The 13,176-nt window shown below is 40.7% G+C and overlaps 1 protein-coding gene across 1 annotated transcript; it reads left to right on the top strand.

The window, feature by feature from the left end:
• Positions 1 to 10,657: 10,657 nt before the first annotated feature.
• Positions 10,658 to 11,722, top strand: LOC116477443 (olfactory receptor 52D1). The gene has a single exon (XM_032168128.2). It carries the CDS (start codon positions 10,680 to 10,682, stop codon positions 11,634 to 11,636), a length of 957 nt encoding a protein of 318 aa, XP_032024019.1. The 5' UTR covers positions 10,658 to 10,679; the 3' UTR covers positions 11,637 to 11,722.
• Positions 11,723 to 13,176: the final 1,454 nt, after the last annotated feature.

The following is a 13,176-nucleotide window of genomic DNA, read 5'->3' as shown; positions in this document are numbered from 1 at the left end:
AAATATTTTCAAATTGTAGTTAATTTTAATATTATTTAATCTTATAAAAATGCTTTCTATTTTCTTAGCAATATATAATTTTCTCTTACATTAATAAAGAAAAAATTTGTTGTGAGGTCTAAAAATGAATTGGTTTCTGATTTTTATACATAATTCATATTACTCAATCCTATAATGTGATACAAGTTATAGTGCGCACTTGTATACATATGTACCAAAGGATTACATGCTGAATTTTACGCTATTGCCTCTCTGTTCTAAAACCACCCTTCTATGCGCTGCTTTTACAATGCTTAGGCTGGGACTGTATTTTTTTTTTTTTTTTTTTTTTTTTTTTTTTTTTTTTTTTTTTTGAGACAGAGTCTCACTCTGTCGCCCAGGCTGGAGTGCAGTGGCGTGATCTCAGCTCACTGCAAGTTCCACCTCCCAGGTTCACGCCATTCTCCAGCCTCAGCCTCCCAAGTAGCTGGGACTATGGGTGCCCGCCACCACGCCCAGCTAATTTTTTGTATTTTTGGTAAAGGCCGGGTTTCACCATGTTGGTCTGGCTGGTCTCGATCTCCTGACCTCGTGATCTGCCTGCCTCGGTCTCCCAAAGTGCTGGGATTATAGGCGTGAGCCACCACGCCCGGCTGGGACTACATTTTTTTTCTCTGCCAGTTGGGCTGTCGGCCTGTTGGGCTCTGCCAGTAGGAGGCAGTGAGGGAGACTGGAAAGCTGAATGAAGGATAAGAGACTTGCTTTTCCTGCCGGTTCTCCCACCACCCGTGATGTGGGTCTCAGTGGCAGGAGGAATGGCAGCAACCAAGCAGCCCAACTTCACGAAGGCTCTTGGTGCACCTGGGCCACAGGCACCCAACACGCTCCCTCCTGGCCACCAGGATGCCCAAAAGGAAGGTCAGCTCCACCGAAGATGGCCTCAAGAAGAGCCCAAGAGTAGATCAATGTGGTTGTCTGCTAAACCTGCTCCTGCAAAAGTGGAAGCAAGTGGCTGGCAAGATGGCCAAATAGGAATAGCTGCAGTCTGCAGCTCCCAGTGAGACCAGTGCAGAAGGCAGGTGATTTCTGCATTTCCAACTGAGGTACCTGGCTCATCTCATTGGCACTGGTTAGACAGTGGGTACAGCCCACAGAGGGCAAGCCAAAGCAGGGTGGGGCATCGCCTCACCTAGGAAGCACAAGGGGTCAGGGAATTCCCTCCCCTAGCCAAGGGAAGCCATGAGGGACCATGCCCCGAAGAATGGTGCACTCCACCCCACATACTATGCTTTTCCCACTGTCTTCACAACCCACAGACCTGAGATTCCCTCGGGTGCCTAGGCCACCTGGGTTTCAAGCACAAAACTGGGTGGCTGTTTGGGCAGACACTGAGCTAGCTGCAGGAGTTTTTTTTTTTTCATACCCCCGTGGCTTCTGGAAGGCCAGCGAGACAGAACCATTCATTCCCCTGGAAAGAGGGCTGAAGCCAGGGAGCCACTACTCAGTGGATCCCAGCCCCACAGACCCCAGCAAGCTAAAATCCACTGGATTGAAATTCTTGCTGCCACCACAGCAGTCTGAAGTTGACCTAGGATGCTCAAGCTTGGTTGGGGGAGGGGTGTCCGCCATTACTGAGGCTTGAGTAGGGCTTTTCCTCTCACAGTGTAAACAAAGCTGCAGGGAAACTGGAACTGGGTGGAGCCCACAGCAGCTCTGCAAAGCTGCTGTAGCCAGACTGCCTCTCTAGATTCCTCCTCTCTGAGCAGGGCATCTCTGAAAGAAAGCCAGCAGCCCCAGTTAGGGGCTTATAGATAAAACCCCCATCTCCCTGGGGCAGAGCACCTGGGGGAAGGGGTGCCTGTGGGCACAGCTTTAGCAGACTTAAACGTCCCTGCCTACCGGCTCTGAAGAGAGCAGCGAATCTCCCAGCACAGCATTCGAGCTCTGCTAAGGGATAGGCTGCCTCCTCACATGGGTCCCTGACCTCCAGGCCTCCTGACTGGGAGACACCTCCAGCAGGGATCAACAGACACCTCATACATACAGAAGAGCTCCAGCTGGCATCTGGAGGGTGCCCCTCTGGGACGAAGCTTCCAGAGGAAGGAAAAGGCAGCCATCTTTGCTGTTCTGATACCCAGGCAAAAAGGGTCTGGAGTGGACCTCCAGCAAACTCCAGCAGACCTGCTGCAGAGGAGCCAGTTAGAAGGAAAACTAACAGAAAGGAATAGCACCAACATCAACAAAAAGGACGTCCATTCAGTAACCCCATTTGAAGGTCACCAACATCAAAGACCAAAGGTAGATAAATCCATGAAGATGAGGAAAAACCAGCACAAAAAGGCTACAAATTCCAAAAACCAGAATGCCTCTTCTCCTCCAAAGGATCACAACTCCTCTCCAGCAAGGGAACAAAACTGGACGGAGAATGAGTTTGACAAATTGACAGAAGTAGGCTTCAGAAGGTGGGAAATAACAAACTCCTACGAGCTAAAGGAGCATGTTCTAACCCAATGTAAGGAAGCTAAGAACCTTGAAAAAACGTTAGAGGAATTGCTAACTAGAATAACCAGTTTAGAGAAGAAAATAAATGACCTGATGGAGCTGAAAAACACAGCACGAGAACTTTGTGAAGCATACACAAGTATCAACAGCCAAATCAATCAAGCAGAAGAAAGGATATCAGAGATTGAAAATCAACTTAATGAAATAAAGTGGTGAAGACAAGATTAGAGTAAAAAGAATGAAAACTCATAAGCAAAGCCACCAAGAAATATGGGACATGTGAAAAGAACCAAACTTAACGTTTGATTGGTATACCTGAAAGTGACGGGGAGAATGGAACCAAGTTGGAAAACATTCTTCAGGATATTCAGGGAAAAGGGGAGCAAAGGGAAAACAGGCCGAAGTGGCTAACCAAGAAACTAAAGAACATTTACCTGCAGAAAACAGGGAAGTGAAAACTGAGGAGAGTCCAGCCTCTGATGAAGCAGGAGAGAAAGAAGTCAAGTCTGATTAATACCACACACCATGTCTTATCAGTGGTCCCTGTCTCCCTTCTTGTACAATCCAGAGGTATATTATTATCAACTATTTTGTAAATGCAAGTTTTTTAGTAGCTCTAGAAACATTTTTAAGAAAGAGGGAATCCCACCTCATCCCATCTTTTAATTGTAAATGCTTTATTTAAGAGGTGAAATCATTCGCTGGTTGTTTATTTTTTGGTACGACCAGAAAACAGTGTGGGTTATTGAATTACGGGAGGTTTTGACTGTCTTTGGTGTCAGCTTAACACCCCATAGATGGGGGTTAGTTTTTATATCCTATAATACAATGCATATTAAATGACAATATGGAGTCAGTCCTGCATTTAATGTCTTGAACATTTTAAATTACTTCTATTCCCATGTTATTTTTTAGTAGAATTGTTTCCTAAAGAAAACCACTCCTTGATCATGGCTCTCCCTGTCAGAATTGTGTGTACTCTGTAACATCTTTGGTTGTGGTAGTCCCGTTTTCCTAATCACTTGGTTACTGTGCTGTGAAAGATTAAAAATTTGAATATGTAGTATACATGCTATTCAGTTGTGAATTGGTGGGACGTATGTAACAGCTTTATCAACATGTGAAGATACCAGTACTTGATAGCCTCTTAAGGACAATTTGCTTCCAAATTTTAAGCTGGAAAGTCACTGGAACAACTTTAAAAAAAGAATTACAATACATGGCTTTTTAGATTTTCGGTACGTATGTTAAGAACTGTGTACAAATTGAAATGTCTGTACTGATCCTCAACCAATAAAATCTCAATTATGAAAAAAAAAGATTTGCTTTTCCTGTTCACATTTTATTTCTGTTAGTGTCATGCAAGTACCTGTTTTGTCCTCAGCAACAGCCATTGATCTAATAGTTGGTTCCAGTTTGCATTTTCTATCTCTCCTACTTTTAACCAACTTCATCATGTCCCTGACATATACTAGCACCACCTGGCTAAGACCTCTCACCAAAGGTCTGGGTCCCAGCTGTGGGAGTATCCTTCTCTGCATTTCATATGACCAGAACCTCCTTTCTTAAGACTGTTGCTGATTACAGCAGTTACTCTCAGTTATGCTTTAATTCCTACATTGCATAAATGAAAGTTTCCCATTCTCAACTAAGTTATTTACGTAAATAAGTGTTCTCAGAGTTTAAATGTTTATAGGTAAAATTAAGAATGACTGATTGTAAAACCTATCTCGTCCCATCAATATTGTCTTATGGATACATGAAGTAATTTGGGAGAAAACAGAAAATTCTCTCAATGTCATTAAGATATGTATTTCCAAAAACCTTAGGCCTATGTTTAACAATTTACAAAATGTAAAGATTTTTAATATGGCTTTCATTAATGAATCCTCATAATAATTTCAATAACAAAACATTTTAACATTTTGAGCCTATAGTTACAGGAAATAAAACTAATCCCAATTTATATACATATTATTTATAAGTAAGAGAGAGTGACTACAATGATATATTTAAGGAAAAAAAAGAAATATCTGGGGTAATGAACCAACTATGAGATAAAGTAATAATATTAAATTGCTGACAGTTAAGAAAAACTTGTTCATGTATTTTTTTTATTATACTTTAAGTTTTAGGGTACATGTGCACAACGTGCAGGTTAGTTACATATGTATACATGTGCCATGTTGGTGTGCTGCACCCATCAACTCGTCATTTAACATTAGGTATATCTCCTAATGCTATCCCTCCCCCCCTTTCCCCACCCCACAACAGGCCCCGGTGTGATGTTCCCCTTCCTGTGTCCATGCGTTCTCATTGTTCAGTTCCCACCTATGAGTGAGAACATGCGGTGTTTGGTTTTTTGTCCTTGCAATAGTTGTTCATGTATTTTTAATGAACAATGGCAAGTTAGAAATTGCTAGAGTAGAAAGTTTTTATAGGAGACGTTTAAAATAGATATGAGTTTCATTTTAAAATGTCAATATTTACAATATACTGGAAATTACATCCTGTTCTACATTTAAACTTTTAACCATAATTTTTATATTCCAACCCAAAATTTTTAAAGCAGCATGTAGTGTTTTGAAAATTCTTTAGGGAATTTCCACATAAAAATTTTGAAGTCTGCTGGTTTTAAATTAATTTGAGAAGACAGTACAGTACTCTTAAGTCAAGAAAGAGAAGTAATTAATCCTGAGAGGAAACTTTTCTGGATGTGACCCTTGGTGCAAGGACTTGATGAATAGGTAACTCATAGGATATGAGGGGATCTGGCTAGAGCACTGATGTCATTCTCTAAAAGGACTGCCTTCAGTGGTACACACCAGGGCAGTTGCAGTAGGCCATGCTCAGAAGGGTCCTAAGCTTTGCTTAGTACTCTGCTATCATCGTCACAAAATTCTTCTTTTTCTCTTGGAACATGAGTTTGTAAGTGAAGTGCAATGGTATAGTTATACCATTATTTGCTGCACCATTCAGATAACTCTTTCCCAACATCCCATGAGCACAGAATTGTGGTGGAAAAACAATGACTGGAAATTTAAAGAGATTCACAGAAGTAAAAAGAAGTAAAAAAGTAAAAAGAAGACAAGGAAAGAAGTGAAAAAGCAAGAGATCAGAATAGAGGAAAAGACAGGCTAAGTGTTTAATTTCAAATTTCCTTGAAAACTCACTGGAAAATTTCCCTTGCTCATTTTTTTCTCAATTATCAACTGCTGCTTCTCTGTCCCTCAATAGATTGACCACAGATCAAATCCTTAGGGGATGCCACCTGGGTTTTCACACCTGCACATCACAGAAAGTCAATAAATAACCCCATCTACCAATCCCCTTGACTAGAGGAGACAGAAATACAGAGCTGAACTGAAGACATTTAGTTAGCCCAGAAAACTGAAAAAGGACAAGACATTTCAACATGAATTACACATTCAGACCCTCCACTCTCTCATACCACACTCCCTTGAACCTGCAGAGAAACACAGCCTTCACTTCCCTAAACAAAATTTTGCATCCAGATACACACCTCCTGCCAAAGCCACTGCACCACCACACTCACTCCCCCACACAATTTCACCCTTATACACACACCTTTACACCGAGGTCCAACTTCTGCATGCTCCACCTGCAAACGCATGTCTCTTACACAGGTAAGTTCTTGAAATCAGATTCCTCAACAATATGTTCAGTGAATGAACTCACAGCTAAGTTATTGACATCTAGCTCTAAGATGGGGACCCAGACACAGGATCCTGCAACAAGTTAGGAAGGGTGCCTGTATTGTGAACCTAAATGATACTCAAGTTCAATATCCTTTTCCCACTGTTTTCTAAAGGGAAATAAATGGGACCTGCTCCTGCCTCAATCTTTCTGGTCCACACATCCTTAGATAATCACAGAGTAGCAGTTATCTTCCAACAGTTATTTTAAAGCTTCCTTAGACGGCAAGAATAGGCCAGGAAGAAAGGAGAAAAAAAGATGGTAGTGACTCCAGCTCTCTAAACTCTATCATCCAAGCTTCTTTCCCCTATTATCACAGGTCAGTGCCAATGCTGAGCCCAAAACCATCTCGTGTCATCACTAAAAAATATCAATGCAATGCATTATGATAATATCTAATTTTATCTAGTACTTCACGAAGACATGTGTTTACTTGATCTTCCCAATACTTCTGTCGGAAGTAGAGGAGGACTTGTTTTCTTCGGTTTACCGGTGGGAGAGGTTAAATGACCTGCCCGAGGACACAGAGCCAGGATGTAGCAAACCTGGGCCTTGGCCCTTGTCTTTGAACGACAAACCCGATGGTGTTACCACAGTACCATCTTGCTTCTGGCTAAATAGACAAACATTACGTATGTATTATTTCAAAATATTATTATGGGCAATGTGAGAATAAACCTGCCTTTTAAAAAAGTTTTTATGCTCCAATACATGTTATACAGTATCAATATTCTTCATAGCTTTATAGGTTTTGGTTGATTTTAGCATTTTCAGATTTGACAAACTGGCATTATACAGATTGGCCACTCTTTCTCTGGCAACGAAAAGTACATCGTCTACATAACCTGCAAATATGGTACCCTAACTATGATTTCAAAAAAAGAAGTCAGAAGCAGATTTCCCATCATAGCCCCCCCTCCACCAAAGGCGATGGAAGGCAGATCTCTGCTGTTCTCCCCTTCACTCTTAGCCCAGCAAAAGGATAAAAGAATGCACAGTACACAAATCCTACAAAATTTTACCAAAGCACATATGACATAAAAATAACCTTCCTCTCACATTTTCTAAGTGCATCAAAAAGAAGGTTCACAGTAATAATATCAAGAATTGAGGCAACGTTTAGAATTTATAATAGCAACAGCTCTAGAAATAGATGTATCTTTCCCATAAAAATATGTTAATTGTTTCTCCAGCCCTTCAGCCTTGCATCCCTGGTGCCATCAGCATAAGCACCTGATGGATTCTGCTTGGGCTGAGCAATGAATTTGAGCCTGAACTTGCAGATCACCAGCAATGTGATTTCTCCCTTAAGGATCCCCCTCCAACTCAGAGTGAAAGCCAAAGTCCCTTCTGTGGCCTAAGGGTCTAGACTATCTTGCCTATGTTCCTTGCACCCCCACTTCTAGTCCTCCAGCACAGTAGCCTCTTTGCTACTTCCAAACCCATGAAGCAGGCCTGTGTCTCACAGCCTTTGCACTTGCTGTCCCTCTTCTGATATCTGCATGGCCAGCTCTTTTGACTCAAGGCTTTGCTCAAATACTACCTTCCCAGCAAAGACTTCCCTGGATGTCTGTTACAGGCTGAATTGTGTTGGCCTCCACATCCCCAAATTCATATGTCAAGGTCTTAATTAACCCTTAGCATCTCAGAATGTGACTATATTTAAAGATAAGATCTTTAAAGATGTGATAAAGTTTTTTAAAAAAATGTGGTCACTAGGATGTGCCCTAATCCAATATGGCTGTTGACCTTTTAAAAAGGGGAGATGAGGGCACAGGCAGAGAGGGAAGACCAACTGAAGACACAACGGGGGGCCATCTACAAGGCAAGGAGAAAGGACTCAGAAAGAACCAAACCTGCCAACATCGTGATATCAGAGGTCTAGCCTCCAGAACTGTGAGAGAATCCGTTTCTGTTGTTTAAGCCTCTCAGTCTGTGGCGCTTTGTGGTGGCAGCCCTAGCAAACTAATACAATGCCCTAATTAGAATTTACCCCACTCCCACTACCTCTCTTTTTTTCTGTTTTATTTTTTCAAAGTCCTTATCATTATCTAACATAGATTTTACTTCTGCATTTTGTTTGCTATTTATCTGCCTTTGCTAAAATCTAAGCTCTTTCATAGCTGGGATTTTTGTCTGCTTATTCATTGCTGTTACCCCAGTTCCACACAGTGACTGGTCCATGGTACGTGCCCACTAAGTACTGTTGGGTTTCTGGAGACCCGAAGAGGAGGAGGAGAGGGAAGAAATGTGGGGGCATTTGACATGAAAATGATTAAGACTCTGCTTTGGGAAAGCTTCTCTGGAAACTTCTTGACTCACTTCTGAGATTGAGCAGCCACAAGCAGCTCTTTATCTTCTAAGTTTGCCTAAGATGGCTACAGAGCACACAATGGGCAACCCCTCCCCTGCATTCATCATTGTTTCCCTCTCTCCTCTGCATTTTAAACCAGAGCAGAGGGTAGGAAGGCAAATGAGCTGAGCGTCTGGGCTAGATAGGAACCTCTAGCACAGCCCTGCACTGGCTGATGCCCATGACTTTTTGTTTGCTCTGTATCTTTTTTCTCATAACTTCCTAAACACCATCAGTCATCATTTATCTTTACTGCAGTAAAATATGCATGTGTTTCTTTGTATTACAGTCCTAGGTGCTCTGTTATGGTAGGAATCAATAAGATGTCTCCTGTTCTTACAAAAAAAAAAAATCTCATTGCAAATAAAGGGGACTCCCTAATTCCACCTCTTTGGAGCTCAGATAATGAGTAAAGATACTTCAGCACTAGGAATTGATATTAGACAAAAAAGATATCAGCCTCGTTTGAAAGATAGGAATTCAAGTATTGGACATATTAATGGACAGTAGGGTGAGGCAAAAACACCAAACTGAATCAGGAGACATGAGACCTAATCATAGTTCTGCAGATAAAATGCCTCATGATCTAAATTATATCAGTTCACTTCTCTGGGATTGGTCTTTTCATTGGCTAGGGATGTGAATGATAACTGTACTCTCTTTTATCCAGAGTATTATGTTGTTAAAATATAAATATCTTTTTTTTTTAGGAAAAAATAGGGGATTTATTCTGGGTACACAAATGTTTAATTCCATGAATAGTCATCTTTAGTCAACCACAAAATTTTGTGAAGTTAGGTCAGATGGTGTCATTCCCAATTTAAAGATAAAAACTAAGGCACAAAAAGGCTTTGGAATTTTTTTCAATGCCACATAGTGAGCAGACAGAAAATCAGAGAATGACTACATTCATTGCCCTTTCTAAATTGAGACTGCCCAGAGAAGAGATTTGTTCAAAGTCACAAATCAATAACGTTACAGAATCGGGGCTAAAATTCAGATTTCCTGGCATTTCTACTCAGAATTCTTTCAGGGATACATGTTACTAAGACAATGTATATAATACTAGCTATCCCTCTACAGCAAGAACAGAATCCCCTTTATGGGTGGCAAATCCAGAATACCTCACTTTTTATATCTGTCTCTAATAGCACTTGCCATCTTGATCTGACCTCACATCCAGCTATTATACTGGTGGACTGGAGGACTATACACTGGCTTTGCCATAGTTGAGTGCAGTATTCTCAACAAGCATATCTGATTTATCTCACACTTCCTTTTGGTATACCCATGTGAATGCTCAAATTGCGGTATATAGTCAATCACGATATGAAAGTATATTCAGGTTGCCAGGCCTCTTCATAGGCACTTCAGATGATATATATATATATGCAAAAGTGATTTGGTGTATATTTGGCACATAACAAACGCAGAAAAAAGTTAATGCATCATTATATCATTAATTTAAAACATCAGTGGGATGTTACTAAGAATGATCAGAATTTAGTCTTTTGAAGTTGTCAAAACGTCTAGGTACAGACACAGTCATGGGCAGCATAGAGGTTACGGTTGCATAAAGACATAGTTCTAACCCAACAGAATTTTGTAAGATAGTGGATGTAGGAAAAATACAAAATTAGAGATTACCAAGACCGGTTTAGAAAGGGAAGGTCTCTGGGAAGCAGGGAAACTTGTATTAAAACTTAATAGAGAGGAGGAAAATAAAGGAATGAGACTCCCTAGGTAAGAGAAAAGGCATGAATGAGAGGTAAGAAATATCCCATGATGTGGATGGACTAGAGATCAATAAATGATGTGCAGGATATGGAGGGAGACAAGTCTGGAAGGGTCAGTTTGAGAAGATTAATAAATACTTAGCTTGGTGCTTTGGATATAGAACTCAAAACATCATTGTTCAATATAGAAATTAGCAGAAGCTTTTAAAATGAATTATATGTGGTAGTCATTTCAGATGCTTGTACAAGTGAAAAACAATAAATTTTTTCTGAGGCTAAAGAAGATTATTTCACAGAAAGATCTTTGTTTTACATAAATCAACCAAATTTCTGATGTTACAGGGCAAGCATAACACTACTACTCAGAAAGAGCCCTTCATTTGCCAGGAAGAATGTCAGATTCCAACCTCAGTGATAACCGTCTTCCAGACACCTTCTTCTTAACAGGGATCCCAGGGCTGGAGGCTGCCCACTTCTGGATTGCCATCCCTTTCTGTGCCATGTATCTTGTAGCACTGGCTGGAAATGCCGCCCTCATCCTGGTCATTGCCATGGACAATGCTCTTCATGCACCTATGTACCTCTTCCTCTGCCTTCTCTCACTCACAGACCTGGCTCTCAGTTCTACCACTGTGCCCAAGATGCTGGCCATTTTGTGGCTCCATGCTGGTGAGATTTCCTTTGGTGGATGCCTGGCCCAGATGTTTTGTGTCCATTCTATCTATGCTCTGGAGTCCTCGATTCTACTTGCCATGGCCTTTGATAGATATGTGGCTATCTGTAACCCATTAAGGTACACAACCATTCTCAACCATGCTGTCATAGGCAGAATTGGCTTTGTTGGGCTATTCCGTAGTGTGGCTATTGTCTCCCCCTTCATCTTCTTGCTGAGGCGACTCCCCTACTGTGGTCACCGTGTCATGACACACACATACTGTGAGCATATGGGCATTGCCCGACTGGCCTGTGCCAACATCACTGTCAATATTGTCTATGGGCTAACTGTGGCTCTGCTGGCCATGGGACTGGATTCCATTCTCATTGCCATTTCCTATGGCTTTATCCTCCATGCAGTCTTTCATCTTCCCTCTCGTGATGCCCAGCACAAAGCTCTGAGTACCTGTGGCTCCCACATTGGCATCATCCTGGTTTTCTACATCCCTGCCTTCTTCTCCTTCCTCACCCACCGCTTTGGTCACCACCAAGTCCCCAAGCATGTGCACATCTTTCTGGCTAATCTCTATGTGCTGGTGCCTCCTGTACTCAATCCTATTATCTATGGAGCTAGAACCAAGGAGATTCGGAGTCGACTTCTAAAACTGCTTCACCTGGGGAAGACTTCAATATGAATTCTGAGCAGAAGTTGGAGATTTAAAAAAAAATGTAGGATAGCTGTCTAGATACATTTACATGGACACACACTGATGATGTGAAAGGAATGGTTTGACATGGCAGGAAGCTCTGGAAGGAAGAGGAATAGCCAGATGAATCAGAGTTATCAATTATCACATTGAACACACTATTTTCCTGAGGCTCCTTGGGGAACTCTGAATACCCCAGAAAGCTGACAATATTCTCACACTTGTCTCAAAAGTGTCTGTGACTTACTAAGGAGAAAGTGAATTCCTGGTCTTCAGAGGCATCTGGATTTAAGGGTAGGAATATTCTCCTGTGAGTCCAAGTGAAATAGAAAGAGAAGGTTTGGAGTGAATTTGAGTCTGAATTCCACCAGTTTGAGTATTGATGTATTGGTTAAAAGCACAAAGTATAAAGTCAGAGTGTGCCTGCGTTTGAATCCTGGCTCCTCTACTTGTGACCTTGAGCATGTTTGAAATGTTTCTGTGCCTCAGTTTGGCCAACTGTTAAATGGGGATAAAAATAACATCTAACTTTGAATGTTGTAGTGAGAAATAAGTAAGTTAGAAAAATTAAGACAGTGACTAACATGTAAAGTACTCAATAAATGAATATAAAATGAGAAAGTTATGTAACCTCTGTAAACATTACTAGTAAAGATATTTAACTTATATAAAACTTTTTTTACATTACCTCACATCACAGGGTTATTGTGATAACAATTCTATAATATTTTTAAAGTGCTAGATATATGACTGGTACTTAATACAACTGTATATTCTTTCACTCCTCCCACACTCATCCATTTTGAGGTCTCCTTCCTTTTAGTCATAAAGTTATCCCTTATTAAGAATTCAGGGGAGCCAGCCCCAAATCCAAGTTCCTTTCTTAATAATAATGCTTTAGTAATCTCAGTTCTGAAATAAATAAGTCCACCCATCTCCTTCCAACTGTTCAAAGAGATGATCATTGTTATTTGCATTATAAATTAAAAGCCTGTCATTCAGGGAGACTAATAGCCTAAGGTTATGGCATTTATTGACAATATCTCATACATTGTCCAGTATTTTATTACGGTAAGATTATGAGATCTGTGTCCAGATGAGCATGGACTTCCTTATCTACTAGCTGCATGAATTAGGGCATCCCACTTTACTGCCCTCAGCATTAGTAAAGTGTTTATTATAATCTGAGAAACAAAGCAAGCATTCAATTCCGATTGCTGGCAGTTGGTAGTATTCAGCTAATAATTCTTAAATTTATAAAGGTATGCTAGGTTTTATAGCTGCGTGGCTTAATCTGCAGTGTTCATTTATTTGCTTTTGAATTGATAACCATTTTAATACTTCATCAGACTAGGCATTTCATCTGTGCCTTGCACATAATTAATAAGCACTCAATAAAATATTATGGGAAAAGTGTTAGATTATACTGGTACGTATCATAGTCTTAGTTGATTTAATGAATAAATAATGTCTTAATTATGCTAATGTGTTGGGTAATGAAAATGTATGTCTAGCACAGTAGGTATCC

This window comes from Hylobates moloch, unplaced genomic scaffold (genome assembly GCF_009828535.3).
Source record: "Hylobates moloch isolate HMO894 unplaced genomic scaffold, HMol_V3 SCAFFOLD_11, whole genome shotgun sequence".
NCBI classification, from domain to species: Eukaryota; Metazoa; Chordata; class Mammalia; order Primates; family Hylobatidae; genus Hylobates; species Hylobates moloch.
This window is presented reverse-complemented; position numbering and strand designations above follow the sequence as displayed.

Bases quoted from the DNA above. Each gene is read 5' to 3' on its own strand.
- LOC116477443 (XM_032168128.2), top strand. From the start codon at position 10,680: ATGTCAGATTCCAACCTCAGTGATAACCGTCTTCCAGACACCTTCTTC.